We start from the raw sequence: 22,883 nt of genomic DNA on the forward strand, positions 1-22,883 counted from the left end.
TCAGATTGGAGAATGATAATTATAATACTGCTCAAGTGCATTAAACAATTCAACTGTGTGTTTAAGAAGATATCTGAGAAATATTTTCTAAATAAACCAAAAGCTTAGTTTATTATTATTATTATTATTATTATTATTATTATTATCCCCCCCACTATGAAGTGTGCAGGGGGATATAGTCCATCTGTCTGTCCGTTTCAATCTGAGCAGGTTTTCTCAGAAACTACATAAGCATGCAAAGTTTCATTGACGTAGCTTATGTTACTATCCATGATCTAAGGTGAGTTTGAAAATCTTTTACAATTATTATTTTCAGAGTTATGGGCCTTGATGTTCATTATTGGACTTTGTTCAAGTGGACTCAATCTGGACAAGTTTTCTCAGAAACTGCATAAGCTACTTCAATGAAATTTTGTATGCTCATACTACTGAAAAAATCTGGGTAGCGTTTTATGTAAGTGTCCTAGCACTTACGACATCATAAGCCAATATTAAAGAAATGGGCTTATAAGGGTGTAAGTGTTGAGGGATAGTGATGGCCATGTCTTCTTGTTGTATTATGACCAAGCTTTCAGATATGATGCCTCAACCTGTGAGATCAGTTTATGCATTCCTGTATGGATTTGTGAATGGTGATAATGGCCAAAACAGAAAATTATGCACTTTTTTTTTTTGCTAAGTGTGTGAGTTGGTCTCTCTTGACCAACTCTGTCATTCACCTTCACCTCAGCAGTATTTAAAGCAGGGATGATCCTGGAGTGAGACAGTGAGTGGGTTAAAATGAACTCGCACCCCTCCCTGCTTGGGCTCCAGTGTGAAACACAGGAAAAAACTGACTATAATCATCTTTTTTTTAATGATCTTTCCCTTGTGTTACTTGTTTGTGTGCTGTCAAAGTGTGTTTGGAAGATCTTGAAGGAGATACGCAGAACCTTTTATTTTTAAATACATTTCTGAGTGGATAGTATCTTCATCCTTGACTCTTGCATGCTGCATAAATAGGAATTAAAAATTTTTTTTGAGAGTTAAAATCGACTGCAAAGTTGGCGTTCGAGCTGCCCCGCTGAGCCAGCCAGCCCTGAGTGCGTGACGTCACAGCGGTAACCGGTTTTAAGGCTGAGGCCTTTTACAGCTATAGACCAAAGTCATATAAATAAATAATTTATGGTGAAAGTAAGAAATCCCGTTACCGACTTACTCAACTAAGACTGATTTGACTTCACTGATTGTGGGTTGACTCACATTAAAACAGGATGTTATAACTTATGCAACATACATGTACATGCATGCATTTTCACTGATAAAACGTAAAAGGCGAATTAAATAAACAGATGAACTGAGACAATTGCATTCTGAAGCAAATTAAATAATCTTATACCAGTAACTTAAACACACAATACAAGTTACATGTATTAATCTAAATGCAGGTAAACAGGTGTTTTTGTTGTTTTACTGTATATCCAAATGAGAGTCACATCTTACCCGTCTGCGTTCTCGCTTCTTGAACGCAAACTGATCTTGTGGCCAATTGTTTTGAAAGAATCTGACTTTCAGTTGTTTGTTCAGTTCTCCGTTCATTCACTTCTTCCACATAAGGGCGAGATATTGCTGTTGAGGCAAGTATATCCAGTGGAGAAGTCACACGGCTGGTCCACTCATTCTCCATTTTCTCCATACTGAGTACTCCACCATTACTGCTCAGCTCAGGCAATTACTAAAACCCAGGACGGGACATCACTGGTTTTAGCAACAACCGCAGGGAGGTCACTGCCCGAGCGATAATGTCGCATCCTGTCCCGTTCCATCCCAGGTTTTAGCAACAACCCTCGGCTCACACTCCAGGAGAACTGGTGCAACTGAACTAACTTTCCTTTAATTGTTGGTACTGCACCTTCTTTCAATACGGGCTTATAGCCAACGCTCCTCAACAGATCAGAGGTCTCGTACGAATCTTCAGTAAAATGTGCAGAGCAGAGGAGAGACCACTTCGTAGGCGCCCAATGTGCCTGTGAACTACTCGCAAAGCGTGTCCAAATCTTTGCAGTTTGAACATTCTTGGGCCATGAATGCAACGTAAATCCACCTTCTGTCGTGTTGCTGCACCCACTAGCAACACATCTATGTGAGATGGTGATAAATTAGCTCAAAATGGAAGCTCGAAGTTGCAGTCAGCTCTGTGTTTTAGTATAGTGGAAATGGCGACAAGACCGATAGGCTTCCTGCTGTGACATCACAGATGTCAAGGTCATTCATTCAGACCGCTACCTATATGAATCATTTTAATCGTAAAAATTACTATATTAGATTTATTTTTGGGTGGCACGGTGATGTAGTGGTTAGCGCTGTCGCCTCACAGCAAGAAGGTACAGGTTCAAGCCCCGTGGCCGGCGAAGGCCTTTCTGTGTGGAGTTTGCATGTTCTCCCCGTGTCCGCGTGGGTTTCCTCCGGGTGCTCCGGTTTCCCCCACAGTCCAAAGACATGCAGGTTAGGTTAACTGGTGACCCTAAATTGACCGTAGGTGTGAAATGTGAGTGTGAATGGTTGTCTGTGTCAGCCCTGTGATGACCTGGCGACTTGTCCAGGGTGTACCCCGCCTTTCGCCCGTAGTCAGCTGGGCTAGGCTCCAGCTTGCCTGCGACCCTGTAGAACAGGATAAAGCAGCTAGAGATAATGAGATGAATAAAAAAAAATGAACATCAGTTCACAACCATCCTACAGGAACATCTTGCAATATCTTTTAAGGTGTGGCACATTCTATAGTCTCTGACCTTCGGGATGAAGGTGATGGAGCGAACATTTTGTTAGCATGTTTCAGACTTGAGGCGCCTTCCATCTTTCACTCTGCATCTCAATCAGTGCCCTCTCTTGACTCTCCACCTCCACGCTATCTGCATTCTCGAGCTGGCCATCTGGAGTGTGCAGTGATGGGATTCTGCCTTAATAGCGCAGCCTGATAGAGTGATAGGACAAGGGGTTTATGAGAGCACTTGAAAATCAAACGTGGCACTACTTAGTCAACTCTGATACAGCTCTCTGCTCAGACATTCCACACGTAGTGTTGTGGTGATGCAGTCTGGCAAAAATTCAAGGATTCAGTCTGACACAGGAAGACATTTCCTACATCTGTTCTTAGTTTTAATTATTTCAGGCGTTACTGAAATGGATATAGCGTACATGTTGGGGGTATTATGGAAAATTAGGAATATCCACTAATGCTTTCTTCTTTGCTGTACCAGAGGAATGCTTCATATTTATTTATTTTTCTTAATTGCTCAATGTATGTGATTATTCATAAGCAGGAAAGGCTTCTGTCTTCACAACTTGATACAACATGTATCAAGCAAGAATGACAGTTTTAAAATGAATGCACTTCCTTTAAGATTGCTTCCATTTAAATTCATTTTGTTTCGTTGAAATTTGATGACCTCCTCTGCCCTAGACAGTTAAGTTGAATGCAAGGAAGCTGTGGTGTAAGAATGCAGGAGGAAGCAAGCGCAGAATGCTTGACTCTGTAGTAAATTGAGTAGGAGGAAAGCATTTCTTGTGTGTGTGTTCTTCCTACTGCATAACTCCTGTGTAATGCTGGACAGATGAAGGGTTTCCTCTGAAATTCTCACTCCGTGGGAAATGTTTGGTTTCCCATTTTGGTCTTGAGTTTGGGTGATGAATTCCAACATGGGAACTATAGTGCAATATAATCAGTTTAAAAATCGTCTATTATTACCTGTATGGCTATCATTACATAACTCAGGAATTCAATCACATACCTAGTTAAATTAATTATTTTCTATTCTATTTCAATTTGGTTTACTTATTTGTAAAGCATTTTTAACAATGAACATTGTCACAAAGCAGCTTTACAGAAATATATAAATTCCAGATATAAAATTTGCACTTTAAAAAATTATCCATAAAATACCTTTTATGATGGGCTATACCAGCTGAAATGAGAAAATAAGTTATTTTTGAACAAAATTAAAAAAAAAAGTCAAACAAATTACACCAGTCTTGTTTGCTACATCAATCCATCCATTATCCGTAACCACTTATCCTGTGCAGGGTCACGGGCAAGCTGGAGCCTATCCCAGCTGACTATGGGCAAGAGGCGGGGTACACCCTGGACAAGTCTTCAGGTCATCGCAGGGCCAACACATAGAGACAAACAACCATTCACACTCACATTCACACCTACGGTCAATTTAGAGTCACCAGTTAGCCTAACCTGCATGCCTTTAGACTATGGGGGGGAAACCGGAGTGCCCGGAGGAAACCCACGCAGACACGAGGAGAACATGCAAACTTCACACAGAAAGGCCCCTCGCCGGCCACGGGGCTCGAACCCAGAACCACCTTGCTGTGAGGCGACAGTGCTAACCACTACGCCACCATGCCACCTTCATTTGCTACAAATGATGGCTTTGTGTTGGTCTTGCACTGCAAATAGAATTTGTGTCAAACTTTGTAAAAATTTAGTAGTGTCTGAGTGATGGGCCTTTTTTAGCTTGTAGTTAACCAGCTAATAATCTAGCTGACATTACTGGCTGTTAAGTATTTTTAATATTGACTGAATATTCACCAAAACCCCTTATGGATAACAGTCTATCAAGGACTGTGACGTTGCCTGGTATGGCGCAGCCGGGGCCCCACCCTGGAGCCAGGCCGGGGGGTTGGGGCTCGTATGCGAGCGCTTGGTGGCCGAGCCTTTGCCCACGGGGCCCGGCCGGGCTCAGCCCGAAGTGGTGACGTGGGCCCGACCTCCTGTGGGTTCACCACCCACAGAGGTAGCCGTAGGGGGCTGGTGCAGTGTGGATTGGGCGGCAGTCGAAGGCAGGGGCCTCGACAACCTGATCCCCAAACACAGCGGCTAGCTGTTGGGACATGGAATGTCACTTCGCTGGGGGGGAAGAGCCTGAGCTTGTGCGGGAGGTTGAGAGGTACCGGCTAGAGATAGTCGGGCTCACCTCCACGCACAGCTTGGGCTCTGGAACCCAGCTCCTCGAGAGGGGCTGGGCTCTCCACTTCTCTGGAGTTGCCCATGGTGAGCGGCAGCGGGCTGGTGTGGGCTTGCTTATACCATAGCTCCCCAGCTCAGCCGCCATGTGTTGGAGTTTACCCCAGTGAACGAGAGGGTCGCCTCACTGCGCCTTAGGATTGGGGAGAGGGCTCTTGCTGTTGTTTGTGCCTACGGGCTGAATAGCAGTATAGAGTATCCGGCCTTCTTGGAATCCCTGGGAGAGGTACTGAGAGGTGCTCAGACTGGGGACTCCATTGTTCTACTGGGGGACTTCAACGCTCATGTGGGTGACGACAGTAACACCTGGAGGGGCGTGATTGGGAGGAACGGCCTCCCCGATCTGAACCCGAGTGGTGTTTTGTTATTGGACTTCTGTGCTAGTCATGGTTTGTCCATAACGAACACCATGTTTGAGCATAGGGGTGTCCATAAGTGCACGTGGCACCAGGACATCTTAAGTCGGAGGTCGATGATCGACTTTGTTGTCGTTTTATCGGCTCTCCGGCCCTATGTCTTGGACACTCGGGTGAAGAGAGGGGCTGAGCTGTCAACTGATCACCACCTGGTGGTGAGTTGGATCCGCTGGCGGAAGAGGAAGCCGGACAGACCTGGCAGGCCCAAACGTATGGTGAGGGTCTGCTGGGAACGTCTGGCCGAGCACTCTGTCGGGGGGGGTCTTTAACTCCCACCTCCGGGAGAGCTTCTCCCAGCTTCCGAGGGAGGTGGGGGACATTGAGTCTGAGTGGACCATGTTCTCTGCCTCCATTGTCGACGCGGCTGTTCGGAGCTGTGGCCGCAAGGTCTCCGGTGCCTGTCGTGGCGGCAATCCCCGAACCCGGTGGTGGACACCGGAAGTAAGGGATGCCGTCAAGCTGAAGGAGTCCTATGGGGCCATGTTGGCCTCTGGGACTCCTGAGGCAGCTGATGGGTATCGGCAGGCCAGGCGTGCCGCAGCTCGGGCAGTTGCGGAGGCAAAAACTCAGAACTGGGAGGAGTTCGGTGAGGCCATGGAGGAGGACTGTCGGTCGGCCTTGAAGAAATTCTCTGGCAAACCGTCCGGCGCCTCAGGAGGGGGAAGCAGTACTCTGCCAACACTGTTTACAGTGCAGGTGGGGAGCTGTTGACCTCGACTGGGGACATTGTCGGGCAGTGGAAGGAATACTTCAAGGATCTCCTCAATCCCACTGTCACGTCTTCCATTGAGGAAGCGGAGGCTGATGACTCCGAGGTGGACTCGTCCATTACCCAAGCCGAAGTCACTGAGGTGGTTAGCAAGCTCCTCGGTGGCAAGGCACCGGGGGTGGATGAGATCCGCCCCGAGTATCTCAAGTCTCTGGATGTTGTGGGGCTGTCTTGGCTGACATGCCTCTGCAACATCGCGTGGCGGTCGGGGACAGTGCCTCTGGAGTGGCAGACTGGGGTGGTGGTCCCTCTTTTTAAGAAAGGGGACTGGAGAGTGTGCTCCAATTATAGGGGAATCACACTTCTCAGCCTCCCAGAGAAGGTTTACTCCAGGGTACTGGAGAGGAGAATTCGGCAGATAGTCGAACCTCGGATCCAGGAGGAACAATACAGTTTTCGTCCTGGTCGCGGAACACTGGACCAGCTCTATACCTTTCATAGGGTGCTCGAGGGTTCATGGGAGTTTGTCCAACCAGTCCACATGTGCTTTGTGGATTTGGAGAAGGCATTCGACCATGTCCTTCGTGGTATTCTGTGGGGGTGCTTCAGGAGTATGGGGTTCGGGGCTCTTTGCTAAGGGCTGTCCGGTCTCTGTACGAACGGAGCAGGAGTCTGGTTCGCCTTGCCGGCAGTAAGTCAGACCTGTTCCCAGTGCATGTTGGACTCTGGCAGGGCTGCCCTTTGTCACCGGTTCTGTTCATCATCTTTTTATGGACAGAATTTCTAGGCGCAGCCAGGGGCCGGAAGGAATCCTGTTTGGGAACCACAGGATTTCATCTCTGCTTTTTGCAGATGTCCTGTTGGCTTCTTCAAACCAGGACCTTCAGCATGCACTGGGGCGGTTTGCAGTTGAGTGTGAAGCGGCTGGGATGAGAATCAGCACCTCCAAGTCAGAGGCCATGGCTCTCGACCGGAAAAGGGTGGCTTGCCCTCTCCAGGTTGGTGGTGAAGTCCTGCCTCAAGTGGAGGAGTTTAAGTATCTCGGCATCTTGTTCATGAGTGAGGGAAGGATAGAGTGTGAGATCGACAGGCGGATCGGTGCGGCCTCCGCAGTGATGCGGTCGCTTTACTGGTCCATCGTGGTGAAGAAGGAGCTGAGCCAAAAGGCGAAGTTCTCAATTTACCGGTCGAGCTACGTTCCGACTCTCACCTATGGTCATGAGCTTTGGGTAATGACCGAAAGAACAAGATCGTGGATACAAGCGGTCAAAATGAGTTTCCTTTGCAGGGTGGCTGGGTGCTCCCTTAGGGTGGGAAGCACAGTCACTCGGGAGGAGCTCGGAGTAGAGCCGCTGCTCCTCCACATCGAGAGGAATCAGCTGAAGTGGCTCGGGCATCTTTTTCGGATGCCTCCTGGACGCCTCCCTGGGGAGGTGTTCCAGGCATGTCCCCCCGGGAGGAGGCCCTGGGGAAGACCCAGGACACGCTGGAGGGACTATGTCTCTCGGCTGGCCTGGGAATGCCTCGGTGTTCTTCCCGAGGAGCTGGCCGAGGTGTCTGGGGAAAGGGAAGTTTAGGCTTCCATGCTCAGACTGCTGCCTCCGCGACCTGGTCCCGGATAAGCGGAAGAAGACGAGAATATTGACTGTCTAAATTACAATTATACAGCAGTCTGTTTCATCATGTGTTGAGAGAGCTTGGGGAAATAATGCCAACAATCCTCATTTTTCTCCAAAAATTTCTCGCAGGTCACAAACACTTTTACACACAGTCTCAAGTGCGATTTATGGGTCAGAGCCAAGGCATTTATAACATATTTTCTGTAATACTATTGCTGAGTAATAGTTAGCCAGCTATGACATGAATGCAAAAGTGCTTTTTTTTTTTTTTTTTTTTCTCCCCCTCTCCTCCTTTCTTCCCACTAACTAGCTATGTGGAAAAAGGATTAAGATTGGAACTGCAGAGATCATGTTCTCATAAAAAAACTGTATATTGTGATATCATTATTGGCCAAAATATTGGCAACCTCTATTTTTCTACTCTAATTTATAGCCAGGAAAAAATAAATGAAAAAATTGACAACTTTTAGCTCTGTTATGCACATCATGTAAAGCATGCCTGGCTGTTATTAGAGATGTGTTCTAATAATTTCTAATATTTTGTTGTTGTCTTTCAGTGGGCAATTTGCTATAGTGAAGCAGTGTAAGGAAAAGAGTACAGGTGTAGAGTATGCAGCAAAGTTCATAAAGAAGCGCCAAAGCAGAGTGAGTAGAAGAGGAGTTCGGCGAGAAGAAATCGAAAGGGAGGTGAACATTCTACAGCAACTCCAGCACCCCAACATCATCTCACTGCACGACGTCTATGAGAACCGCACCGATGTGGTGCTCATACTGGAGCTGTAAGTGCCATTTTGTATGCAAAACCTGCATGTCTATATACAGTGGTGCTTGAAAGTTTGTGAACCCTTTAGAATTATCCATATTTCTGCATAAATATGACCTAAAACATCAGATTTTCACACAAGTCGTAAAAGTAGATAAAGAGAACCCAGTTAAACAAATGAGATAAAAATATTATACTTGGTTATTTATTTATTGAGGAAAATGATCCAATATTACATATCTGTGAGTGGCAAAAGTATGTGAACCTTTGCTTTCAGTATCTGGTGTGACCCCCTTGCGCAGCAAGAACTGCAACTAAACGTTTCCGGTAACTGTTGATTTACACCGGCTTGGAGGAATTTTAGCCCATTCCTCCGTACAGAACAGCTTCAACTCTGGGATGTTGGTGGGTTTCCTCACATGAACTGCTCACTTCAGGTCCTTCCACAACATTTCAATTGGATTAAGGTCAGGACTTTGACTTGGCCATGCCAAAATATTCACTTTATTCTTCTTTAACCATTCTTTGGTAGAACGACTTGTGTGCTTAGGGTCGTTGTCTTGCTGCATGACCCACCTCCTCTTGAGATTCAGTTCATGGACAGATGTCCTGACATTTTCCTTTAGAATTTGCTGGTATAATTCAGAATTCATTGTTCCATCAATGATGGTAAGCCGTCCTGGCCCAGATGCAGCAAAACAGACCCAAACCACGATACTACCACCACCATGTTTCACAGATGGGATAAGGTTCTTATGCTGGAATGCAGTGTTTTCCTTTCTCCAAACATAACGCTTCTCATTTAAACCAAAAAGTTCTATTTTGGTCTCATCCGTCCACAAAACATTTTTCCAATAGCCTTCTGGTTTGTCCACATAATCTTTAGCAAACTGCAGACAAGCAGCAATGTTCTTTTTGGAGAGCAGTGGCTTTCTCCTTGCACCCCTGCCATGCACACCATTGTTGTTCAGTGTTCTCCTAATGGTGGACTCATGAACATTAACATTGGCTAATGTGAGAGAGGCCTTCAGTTGCTTCAAAGTTACCCTGGGGTCCTTTGTGACCTCGCCAACTATTACACGCCTTGCTCTTGGAGTGATCTTTGTTGATCGACCACTCCTGGGGAGGGTAACAATGGTCTTGAATTTCCTCCGTTTGTACACAATCTGTCTGACTGTGGATTGGTGGAGTCCAAACTCTTTAGAGATGGTTTTTTAACCTTTTCCAGCCTGATGAGCACCAACAATGCTTTTTCTGAGGTCCTCAGAAATCTCCTTTGTTTGTGCTATGATACACTTCCACAAACATGTGTTGTGAAGATCAGATTTTTATAGATCCCTGTTCTTTAAATAAAACAGGGTGCCCACTCACACCTGATTTTCAATCAATGGGGATGACAAATGCCTGACTCTAATTTCACCTTCAAATTAACTGCTAATCCTAGAGGTTCACATACTTTTGCCACTCACAGATATATCTACTTTTAGGACTTGTGTGAAAATCTGATGATGTTTTAGGTCATATTTATGCAGAAATATAGAATAGTCTAAAGGGTTCACAAACTTTCAAGCACCACTGTATGGAGCACACAGTGAAGCTGGAATGAGTGTGTTTTGAGTTCAGGCACTGACTGGACAAATTATGACAGACTTAGTATGACTAATTTTACACTGTTTTTAGTTAGTGGTAAGATGCAAGTGTGTATACGCCTCTTTGTGTGCAAGTATGTCTTTTTGGATGCTCCCATGATGTAGTGTATGCCTGTGTAGTATGCAAAAACAATTCTGAACTAAATGTCAGGTCTTTGGTGTTCCTTTGAAGCCCCATGTAGATTTGATCATGCTTTGTGTGTGCATGAGTGCATGGCTATCCAATTAGGACTAATTGTGGGTTGAATTCAGTCAGTGCTGTGGGGGAATGTCACAAACTGTCAGGAGCCAGTCAGCCACTCAGACCTATAAATTAAAAACATCTTTGTGGAGCCCCCCAAAATGAACACCTTGTTAATTTGCTGTGAAGAGAAACTTAATACATTTTATGAAACTGAAAAGAACGTATGTTTAGGTAGTTCTGACGAGCTGTGGTTAAAGTCAGTTTCAGAATGTGTAGCAGAGGAAGTACTTTTTATTTTTTTATTTTTTTAATCTCTAAGTTTGAGATTGCATAGAACTGTGAGTAAGTCTGGAAGTATGAATTTTTCATGCTATTTTTTTCTTGAAACAGATTGACAACTTCCTGTTATTTCTTGCATAATCAGTATAATATAAATCATAGATCAGATGCAAATGTGTCTGTGGGTTATTTATAAAGTATTATGTTGTAGTGTTTACATACTAGCTGCAGAACACTATCTCGTGTGTGTGTGTGTGTGTGTGTGTGTGTGTAAGGGTATCTGGAGGAGAGCTGTTTGACTTCCTGGCCCAAAAGGAATCCCTGAGTGAGGAAGAAGCCACTGAGTTTCTTAAACAGATTCTCGATGGGGTCCACTATCTGCACTCAAAAAAAATTGCACATTTTGATTTAAAGGTATCTGCTTTATTATAAAATGTTTGTCAAACTGCACCTTTTTAAGAAACAACTTGGTTCACTACAATTGCTTATGTACATACGGTATGTATTTCATATAATATATAAAATTCATATTCTAGCCTTTCTGCCTGTCTTTTTACACCATAAAAAGCTATGAGTTCCTCAATAACCCTTACTCCTAAAGCAGACTGGAGTAGTACTCATAGCTTATCTCAGCAATAATGCTTATAAAACAACTATGTATATCATACTGTATTATATACACCTATAAGGAGATGGAAGAAATGGGAAATGGAATTGTTGCCATGGTAGCAGACCATTTCTGCGTTGGCCTGTATAGAGGGTCTGTCCTGTTCAGCACTGTTGCATAGCAACACCTGTAACTTACAGAAGGGACCTGCACCTGTGTTTGGGGCTTGTGAAAAATATTTTTGGTGAGATAATTTAAAAGATGCAAAATTTTATGCTAGTATGATGGTTTCACATTAAATATACAGTCTGTTGATCTTTTGAAATTGACTACACTTTTAAAATACTGCACTTTTGACGTGAATATTATCTGTATAATCTGTTGGAGTACCATTTCCTATCCTTTGTTATTCCTGTACTTTTCAGTCATGTTTTATTACTCAGTTTAAACTTCCTTAGACACACATGGCTAGCATTGTGATTATTTCCCAGTCATCTCCAGAGACAGCTTATTATTCGTTATTAATTTCTCACAAGCGCATTGTGTCATCTAGCCCAAGCATTTAGACACCACAAGGTTATCGGCTAAATGTGATGCGGGACGCCAAACATGCAGATCTTACTGATAGTCTCCATCCTGTTTTTCTCAGCGCTGCATCTCCTCACTCTCCAGCTCACACAAGGGCTATGAAGCACTCTCATATACTATTATAACACCATGATATTGATATTGGTGGTATTTTTGGGACACCAGAATTTGTGTTTTGTCGACAACGTAATCTCCTTTCTCAGCTTCAAAATTGCTTGCTTTTCTCCTATAGACAGCTCTCTGGTCTTAATGTTGGTTTATCCAAATGCAGGCTTCACAAGTGAAACTCAGGGCTCAACCTAAGAGCAGACATTCATAGCTATTAATTGTCAAATAACATAAACAGTCAATCTAACACGGCACACTTGGGCAACAAAAACGCATCAGTCACATATATGATCACCTGGAAAATTAATGGGTTCAAACAAAAGGTGTCATGTTCTAAATTGTTGTATATAAATAAAAGAGGGTCTCATTCATCGTGTGTATTTTATATATATATATATATATATATATATATATATATATATATATATACATACATTTTTTTTCCTCCTTTGGATTTCAGCCTGAGAATATTATGCTACTAGACAAAAATGTCCCGCTGCCACGGATCAAACTTATTGACTTTGGATTGGCACATAAAATTGAAGATGGGGTCGAATTCAAAAATATTTTTGGGACACCAGAATTTGTGGGTAAGTCAGAATGTGGGTGAGTAAGACGACATCACCTCTATACTGTCCAAATATTTCAAGTGAATCACCTTCATTTAAATAGAGTAGACTGTTGTTTCAACAACAGCTGAAGTTCAGTACCGTTCTGGTCATATTGCATTGCAATGTTTGTTATTTGAAATGTCTTTAGAAATATCTATGGTCTATTTTCAGCACCAGAGATAGTCAACTATGAGCCTCTGGGATTACCAGCAGACATGTGGTAAGCGCTCCTAATTGGGTAGTACTTTGGGTTTTGATAAAACGGGCATCTCTAAGGTTTCATGGCTTAATAACGTGTTTTTCTACCTTCTCCTTCCTTTACAGGAGTATTGGTGTCATCACATACATCCTGTAAGTGTGAAATAAGGATTGTGGATTCTCCGCTCATGAAAACGTTAATTTGAATGACACTAATTAATTACCAGAATTAGTCTTGGTTCTATATAATAGATGTGACAACATAATCTGCTATATGTCTCTATTACACAGACATGAGTGTTTTACTGGGATATACGCCGCTCGTATTTTTCCATACAAACTACAGCCATGACACATTTTTCAATATCCTCACTCATGAGGAAATCGAGGAATTGTTTTGATAAATTTGGGGACTTTTTTGTTTGTGAATGTGTCTGTATAATAAAAAGAATCGCATGTTGGCTTGACAATATGAAGTTTATCTTCTCGTGTTGAAAAACTCGTATTTTTCCATACAAAATACATCATGGATCTGAGTGACATATTTCCTGATGTTTCACTCCGACGACGTCACTCCTAGTGTTTTCCTGCTGACTTGATGCGTGTTGTCAAAATGGCGAACCGATTCAAAATTAAAATTCTTTTGATTTAAATTTTTTTGGGAACTGTGTAAAGTTCTCATCTCACCTCATTATCTCTAGCTGCTTTATCCTGTTCTACAGGGTCGCAGGCAAGCTGGAGCCTATCCCAGCTGACTACGGGTGAAAGGCGGGGTACACCCTGGACAAGTCGCCAGGTCATCACAGGGCTGACACATAGACACAGACAACCATTCACACTCGCATTCACACCTACGGTCAATTTAGAGTCACCAGTTAACCTAACCTGCATGTCTTTGGACTGTGGGGGAAACTGGAGCACCCGGAGGAAACCCACGCGGAGAACATGCAAACTCCGCACAGAAAGGCCCTCGCCGGCCACGGGACTCGAACCCGGACCTTCTTGCTGTGAGGTGACAGCGCTAACCACTACACCACTGTGTAAAGTTCATAATGAAGAACATTACATAGTGGCATGAAGATATGAAGTTTATCTTCTTGCGTTGCAAAAAAAAAAATTTTCATTCGTTTGCTTCACTCATGATGTATACATTCACCCCTTGAAGATAAACTTCATATGTTTGCGTAATGGTGTAATATCCTTTACATATTTTACACATGCACCACTAATCTTCCAAGCATGAATGTGAGAAAATTTAAGAACATGCAGTCTTTTTCTTATGTAACTGAAATGTTACGTGCAGAAAGGTGAGTGCTTGATAAATCTTTATAGAATTGATCATATTGATTCAAAACTTTCACTCCATTAGACTGAGCGGTGCTTCCCCATTTCTGGGCGAGTGTAAACAAGAGACACTGGCAAACATTTCCGCTGTGAGCTATGAATTTGATGAGGAATTCTTCAGCAGCACTAGCGAGCTGGCTAAGAGCTTCATTAGACAGCTTTTGAGTAAAGACTCAAGGTGAGAGGTCTGTTAGTAGTAGTGTTTTCACATTTTGTTCATGTTTGCATTTTATGAACGAGCTCAAGCACGTTAATATTGCATCATCAAGCAATAGGTGGTGTTTGTCTGACATGGCTTGAAAAATTGCCTGCATGAAATAAGTTTGAACTTGAGTAGGCTTCACTAGCTGTACAGGCATTACTTTCCTACTCTGGTACAACATTTTATTATTTTTAATCTGTTTTTCTTTTGTCACTGATCAACAGAAAGAGGCTCACAATAGAAGGTGCTCTCAAACACCCATGGATAAAGGTAAACATTTGGATGACTGTGCATATGAGAGCATGTGTTTGTGTGATGTTGTCTTTATGCTCTTAGCAGGTATTATGAAGGTAGATGGGATATGGCTACAAGTTACGCATAATTGATTGATTGTGGAATGATGCATGGCAGAAGCAGAACAACACTCCAAAGACTATATAGACGCTGACAAAACTGGCAAACGAAACACGCCATACATGCTTACTGTTATAAATAGAAAATGATTTTACTGTTGCTGCTGAAGCAACATGAATTAACTTACAGTATGAATAATTTATCATACACAGCAATTAAGCCCATTCCTTATCATTGTGTCACTTGGAGAGCTACTTGTCTCAGACTCCATGAGCCAGAGATGATCTGATATATCAGAATATTTCATTCATCTTCAATAATTTATATTGGTTGGCATGCCCGTCCATCGCTGGGAACCATGTGCACACATTTACACACAGTGGTAAATTAATGTAGCCAATCCACTTGCCAGCATGTTATGGGAGGAAACCAGGAAAAGGCTACCTGCTGTAGCAGCATGCTACCTGCTTCAGAATCTCGAAAACTGCAGTCTGATTGCATATCCACACTCTTTTTTTTTTTTTTTTTTTGTATTCTATGTAGACAGTGTGCAGATTTTCAGTGGGAGAATGTACTTGTAAACATAGTACAATGACATTATCAGAACAAGATATTTACAGGATTGAAAAGTTATGGAATCCTGTCTCTTTGAGTCATTTAATAGTTTTCTGTGAAGCACTTAGAGATGAGGAAATCAAGTTTGCCAGTGTGCTGCAGAAAGAGGTCTGTGGTTGGATGGCAGCCATATCAGTTTTTCTGAACATAATAGTCCATCACACTGACTGGCAAAATGCATCAGATTCTCTAATGAATGCTTAAAAAGTCTGGCTTGAGACTCACTGTTACACAACTACCTGCTACTGCCTATGGCCTGCATGTATATTTTTGCTTCATAGAAGAGTTTGGTCAACAAAACCACACTAACAGAACTTACGGTCTGATTTGTTCCGTGTAACACCATGACACTAACTTCTCTGATCATGCATCTGGCCCCACTCCCCAACCTGTGAATGATTGCTGTGAATGACCAAAAAGCTGCACAGGACCCACCCTCACTCAGTCTCCCTTTGGTTCCTATGTCTGAAGAACCATGAGCATGTTGAAGACACCAGCTTAGTTGAGAGGCAAAGTGGACCATGTCAGCTGAAGACCAAACGCCTGAAGGAGTATACCATCCACTCCCACTGCAGCATTCCACCTAATAACACCTACGTAAACTTTGAGCGCTTTTCCCGTGTGATGGAGGACATCTCACTCATAGATAGTGGCCTGGAGCAAGCGGCCCAGAAACGAGAGTCTCTTCAGGAGGATGTTGAAGCTCTACTTTCCATCTATAATGAAAAGGAGGCCTGGTATAGAGAAGAGAGTTCGAGTATGGGACAGGGCCTCTCACAGCTCCGTTATGAGTTCCGTAAGGCGGAGGCTCGGAGGAAGGAGATTCAGGAGGACATAAAGGCTACAGAAACCAGCCTGGACATCATCAGCAGCCGCTACTTGGAAAGGCAGGCCCAGCTAAGCTCTCTTAGTGAGGAGTTAAACACAGAGCTGCAATGGCTTCAGGAGCTGATGAGTTCCTTGAACGGAGAGATGGAGAATGAAGAACGTTGTTCCACTCCTGATCTCAACAACCAAGTGAATGAGGCTCTGAAGGAGATGTTGAGCAGAACCTGTGGAGAAGAATCCCACTGAAGCAGTCAGACAGACAATGCAGAGTTGTTCTTTTAAATACATCCTCCTGACGCAGTTTCCATATTTTCTTACGGCAATTCCTCAAATTCAGATGAAACATCATTTATATATGAACAGTATACTGGGCACTGCATAACTTTTTACTTTGCACATATAGTATGTCTTTTAATACAATTAAGTAAATACTTTTTTTTTTAAAACGTGTATGTAGATCCACATTAAGTCTAATAATTTTTGTGCAATATTTCTGTTACAAGTGTTAGGGATTTACTTATCCCAGCTACTGAATTGACCTTAATACAGATTTTATTCACTTGTATAATTGCAAGAACGATCTAAAAAGCTACTTGAATTTGTATGAAAATTTGTTTTTCCATTTCAGGAATGTTCATGGCGTGTACAAAAATGTCAAATTTAGTCCAATAATGATCAAGCATTTCAGGACGGTGTTGGCCTAATGCGGAGTATTGGTTCGTCTCTAGTTATATTGATATATTGTTCATTGATTAGTTCATGTATTGTTTAATTCTTAATATAAATGTAAGTAAATTGCCTTCTTTTCTTGGGAAACACTAATATTGCATAGATTGTCGGTTACTTTCAGCACTTTTAAAGCAATTTTAGCATTTATAATGCTGTTAAATATTTATGCCGTTTTATTTATTTATTTCTGCCAACATGTATACATACAACATTTTATTTACTATTAAATAATTTAAGTTGCTCAATATGGTGAAGAGGAAAACTAGTTAAGGATTGTTTATTTTTCATGATTTCTTTTTTCTGTGTTCACCATTTCTTGTAAATCACTAACTCAAAATTAAAATAAGTAGGTGAGTATTCACAGCTCTGTAATATTACTTGACTTTCTTTCTTTGTGGTACAATCTTTTTCTTTCTTTCTTAATGTGCAGTCTGAATGTCTCATTTATTATCCAATTTTCTTTTCCCCACTTAAATAGTTAATGTGATGTACAAATGATAGTATCATGTTGGTAATGTATACTTTCAACACCTGGAAATTTTCTTTAGGTCAGATATTCCTAGTTCACATAGTTTTAAAGAACAAATTGATTGATTGATTTAATTTTAAGATTATTTTATGTATTTGTTCAAACATCAAATAAAGAATTGGAATAAAGATAATTTCCATCAAATTTAATTCAGACCATTGTAGTGTATGCTGTGATATGTAAAATGAATACTGCATGTTATACCAGTATTTAGTGGTGGTGACATTTATGCAGTTCATGATCTGTTCAGTGAGATTTTCTGTGCTAACTCTATTATTAAATGCAGTCTAATCCAAGTCCATCATGATATAGAAACTAATCATTTCATCTATAATTTCATGAGCTGTTTGTCATTTATGCCTTTTTTTTTTTTTTCTTTTTCTCTAGCCTAAGGACTCTACACAAGCTTTGGTGCGCAGACGGTCTGTGGTCAACATTGAGAATTTTAGAAGACAGTATGCTCGCCGCAGGTGGAAGGTATTTAACCTGAGCCCTTCTCTGTCCAGTAGTGCTAAATTGCCCATGGCTTTATAATACATCATGTTGTGGAGACCTTTGTAGTTACTTGTAACTGAACTTTATGACCTACACTACCGTTCAAAAGTTTGGGGTCACTTTGAAATTTCCTTATTTTTGAAAGAAAAGCACTGTTCTTTTCAATGAAGATCACTTTAAAGGGCTGATGACACGTTTTTGACATCTTTGGCGATGTTTTATAACATAAAAAGTAATTCCCGATGATCCATATATTAATTCACGAAGGCGCCTATTTTACAAGTTATGATAAACGCGGCTATTTGGGCAAATTTGACGGGGCTGCAGCACCCAGGAGACAAAGGAGGAGGAGCTATATGACATCAGCGAAAGAATATACATTATTATACATTTTTTATATATATATATATATATATATATATATATATATATATATATATATATATATATATAAAAAATATAGTTATTATGCCTTTTATGCCTTCGCGTTCTGTTGCTGGCTTTTGCTCCAAAACCCACAAGGATGGTGTAAGTTTATTCAAGTTTCCCAGAGATCCCGAGCTGCATGCGAAGTGGGTGAAGCAAGTCAGGCGCACTCGTGACAAGTGGGAGCCCTCACCAACATCCGTCCTGTGCTCTGAACATTTCGATTTGGATTGTTTTGACACCCTTCCCAGCTTAAAAGAATCTCTTGGGTGTGCAGTTCAGCACAAACGTGTGCTGCTACCATCAGCAGTGCCTACAGTATTCCGGAGGGGGTCTACTAGTAGCTATACCGGATCCAGCAGTCGCCTGGGACAAGCCGACTCCTCCAAAGACAGTCCTCCTGTCAGAACATGTGTTGTGAAACGACATAAGATAAAGGTACGTAGAGCTATAGAGTGCTCCGACATGATGCTAAAAATAGTAACCATGCGGTCTGCGTGGCCATCTTGGAAGTCACTCGCTCCAGAGCGCTCATAGAGTACACATTCATGATAATCATAAATGTAATCATAAAGTCGGCGTGATATCAGTCATGTATTTGCTTGTGAAAGCTTGCGGCTTTCATGTAACTGCCGCCTAGCAATGAGAGGCAAAGGGTAAAGAGGGTAGGCTATCGTAGATTCTATTCGGAAGAGATCAATACATGATTGCTTAAAAATTAGGTATTTTAACAATTTGCATCTGTTTTGTGATTATCGTGACACTTGTGTGTTATATAGAACTGTACGTCTTATCAGCACATCGAGGATCTTCCACCGGAGGCTTTAGCAAGTACTCGTAGCAACACTACACTTTACCCTTTGCCATGCGTTGTTAGGGAACGGTAGCAAGTACCCTGATGACCGACTTCAAGAATATGTAGAAAAAATTTAGAAATTATACTTTCCAAAAGTCATTTGAGCTTAGTGTATTGCATTTCCGTTTATATCGTAGGTTCTTGCTGATGTTTTTGCGGAGTATGACGCAGCTGCTGAATCAGAAGCTGCAGAGTTTGTATGTACTAGTTGTGAACATTCACATTATTATCAATCTCATTTACTTAAAATCAGATAAAATCATGCCATCATGATCACTGCTTAAAGTACCAGTATTTGGTTGTTCTTTTGTTCAGAGGAAGAGCTAGCACTAGAGAGTTCACCGGCGTTTTCATGCGCCATTTCCATTGAGTAGAACAGCCAGTGAACCGCAGCGTGTTCTTCCGCTGACGTCACAGCATGGCCGCGAGCCACGGACCCAGTTTTCTTGCGCTGTGCAATTAAAAGTTGGATATTCGCGAACAACAGCTTCTTTTTCACGTAATTATAACAGAAATCTAACATGTTTGCCATGTTGTATAGTTTATTTAAGAAATTGCATAGAGTCATGTTCGTGTCATCAGACCTTTAAACTAATCAGAAATACACACTATACATTGCTAATTCTACATTCTAGCTAAATTCTACCAAATGTCTGGTTTTTGGTGCAATATCTCCATAGGTGTATAGAGGCCCATTTCCAGCAACTCTCACTCCAGTGTTCTAATGGTACAATGTGTTTGCTCATTGCCTCAGAAGGCTAATGGATGATTAGAAAACCCTTGTACAATCATGTTAGCACAGCTGAAAACAGTTGAGCTCTTTAGAGAAGCTATAAAACTGACCTTCCTTTGAGCAGATTGAGTTTCTGGAGCATCACATTTGTGGGGTCGATTATTTTCTATTCATTTTACAACTTATGGTGGGAAATAAAAGTGTGACTTTTCATGGAAAACACAAAATTGTCTGGGTGACCCCAAACTTTTGAACGGTAGTGTATTTGTAAACATCTGATCTGCTTATTGGTATTCTCTTTGATAGTTTTCTTTCAGGATTGTAGCTCTGTGTAACCATTTGACACGTATGATGAAGAAACCACGAGTAAGTGGCTCATACTTTTACAACTCCTCATAGCCTCTTTCGCAAAAAAAAAGGTATTCACCCTCCTGTTGTTGATGTGCACAGTATGTTATCATCAAAGGCATGAAAATTACTCTAACGTTTTGCCTGAGTCAGGTGAAGGTGTGGTGTGTCCTGTTTACTGTAAATGTTCGTCTTAAGTTTCCAAATTCATGATACATTTGTTTATAGAAGTTTTGGGGTTTTTTTTCAAAAATATTTCCAATGAGCATTAGTGTTGATAGATTCATATTCCATATTGATAACCATATTTGATATTATGCGTGTCTGATTTCTGGGTCTTTGTGTTGTGGTGAACAGGACAGTTCAAATGATGTCCAAGAAGCTCTTTTTACAAGGGACTGTGAGAGTGACCAGGAGGAAGAAGTATTACAAAGGAGGCCCAGGACCAGGAAGAGGAGCAGCACCTCCTGAAGCTCCATAGGTTCCTCCAGCACGGAACAACGCATCTTCTGTAGGCAATAAGACACTAGTCTCAACAACACACTGATGTGAAAGTCCAGGATGTGTCTTTTTTACAGATATCTACCCCGTAAAGAAGGAGGGGCTGAGCCTTGGTTAGTGTATGTATGCCTTGGAGACACAGTTGATGCAGAATGGTTCAGGGAGTGCCAATACTGAGATCATAAAATAGTGTGTGTTAAAGCTGTGCAATTAATTACTGAACTTAAAGGGATAAGTAAGATTTTTACATGTTTTATAAAGCCCATGAGTGCAAGGTTAATGTGAAAATGTTAATATTTTTGTGTTGTCAGTTTTCTGAAATTCTGCCTTTTTTTAAATGCTATAATGTTCCAGTTTTTTGTTTTACGCGATCCTGTTAATACGTGCCATGATATTTTGTATATGAACTGCCGCACTGTTTTAAGTCACAACTGTTGTCCTGTAACATACTGGTAAAGTTAATATTTCCAATAGCAAATATTTGTCTACAAATATAATGCAAATGTTTGTATCTTGTACGTATGTACAGTACGAGTCAAAAAATTGGACACACCTTTATTAATTAAACGATTCTTCATGTCTTAAAGTAATGATGGCGGTCGTTTCTCTTTACTTCGTTGAGCGGTTCTTGACATAATATTGAATAGGGCCATTTACTGTATTTTTATTATTTACTGTTTGATCTCAATTACATTTAAGAAGGCAAGAAATTGCACTAATCAACTTTTGACGAGGTACCTGTTAATTGAAAAGCATTCCAGGTGACTACCTCATGAAGCTGGTTAAGATAATGCCAATAGTGTGCAAAGCATCAAGGTAAATGCTGGCTACTTTGAAGAATCTAAAATATCAAACTTTTTAACACTTTGCCGCATAATTTCATAGTGTTGATGTCTTTAGTATTGTAGAAAATGGTCAAAATACAGAAAAACCTATGAATGATTAGGTGTGTCCAAACTTTTGGCTGGTACTGTATGTATAAATTAAATATGATGTGAGGTGACAGCCATAAGTGGGAATATTTTCGTACTGTCTCTTACATTTTAAGGTAAAAGGTCAATGAAAAAGACGTGTCGGCCATGACTTGTGCTTTTTTTTTTTCCCATCGTGTTTAAAGACTGGAATTGTCTTATAATGAATTGCTTTAATGAAAATGTTTTCCATATTTTTGCAATGTGCTACCTCAGAACACACTTCAAGGAAAATGGGCACAGTGGTATAGACTTCTAGCGTATTTCTGAATCTGCTTTGAGTCATTTAGTGCTACTGAAAAAAGGTGCCCTGCCCTCACTCTTTACTAGTGTGGAAATTGTGCTCAAGTGACATCTTTGTTGTTGTAACTCCTGTTAACGTCAACTGATGATGTGCACGAACGCTTCTTGCAAAAACATGCTGCTGTTCTGGCTATGAGGTGCAATATGGTATTTTCAGAGATGAAATGTAATTATATAAATAAAGAGAAGGTTCTCTGTCTTAATTCATCAAACAGCGCAAACTCATAAAGTGCTTTGTCAGTACAGTATCTCCCTGATCCTTGGACCTGGGCACCTGGGATTGGCGCTGTGTATTTGTCCACTGTATTAAGCAAGCATGATTGATTGCATTTTAAAGAACATTATATTATTAGCATGTATGGCCATGCCTCAAACATATTTACATTCTTTTAAAATAATCTGTTTAAAATCCTGGTGGGGTTGCTTTGTATTTCTAGGTTTATCTATGTTTTATAATAAGCTCTTTGTCCTGTCATTTTCATTTTGCTTGTAGTGTGTGTGTGTAAAGTTAAAAACTAGGAGTCTTTCCCAATGTAAATGTCCCATATTCTGTATAAAGTGACCCATAAATGTTTGTTTTTAATATATTTATTAAATGTCTTGTTTGTTCATCTCATTTAGTTATTTTTCACCACGAATGAACTTGGACTTTACAATGCTGGATCTGATTGTGTGGATAATGATTAATAATATGTGATGCTACTACTGTACAGTGATTCTTTTCTTTTGGCTGATTTTTACCTCATTGATCAGAAGGTTAGGAGTTATCACAAGTTATTACAAGTGATATTTGGGCCCATTTAACCTGAAAGTAAAAACAGGCAACACCTGACCTGAATGAAGTAAACTGTTGCCTGTGAGCTAATGTGGGGAAAGAGCACTGTTTGTATCAAGTGTATTTCCTATT

The 22,883-nt window shown here is 41.3% G+C and overlaps 1 protein-coding gene across 1 annotated transcript in view; it reads left to right on the forward strand.

Annotated features, from left to right (window-relative positions):
• Positions 1-22,587, forward strand: part of dapk2b (death-associated protein kinase 2b) — a 32,560-nt gene extending 9,973 nt beyond the window's left edge. The window contains exons 3-12 of the mRNA XM_060914888.1: positions 8,313-8,534; positions 10,906-11,044; positions 12,394-12,523; positions 12,716-12,764; positions 12,869-12,895; positions 14,112-14,264; positions 14,513-14,558; positions 17,731-17,820; positions 20,160-20,219; positions 20,559-22,587. Of these exons, the coding sequence (XP_060770871.1) occupies positions 8,313-8,534; positions 10,906-11,044; positions 12,394-12,523; positions 12,716-12,764; positions 12,869-12,895; positions 14,112-14,264; positions 14,513-14,558; positions 17,731-17,820; positions 20,160-20,219; positions 20,559-20,672 (1,030 nt within the window). The 3' untranslated portion in view covers positions 20,673-22,587. The remainder of the gene's footprint in view (positions 1-8,312; positions 8,535-10,905; positions 11,045-12,393; positions 12,524-12,715; positions 12,765-12,868; positions 12,896-14,111; positions 14,265-14,512; positions 14,559-17,730; positions 17,821-20,159; positions 20,220-20,558) is intronic.
• The last annotated feature ends 296 nt before the right edge of the window (positions 22,588-22,883 follow it).

This window comes from Neoarius graeffei, chromosome 2, assembly GCF_027579695.1.
Source record: "Neoarius graeffei isolate fNeoGra1 chromosome 2, fNeoGra1.pri, whole genome shotgun sequence".
NCBI lineage: Eukaryota > Metazoa > Chordata > Actinopteri > Siluriformes > Ariidae > Neoarius > Neoarius graeffei.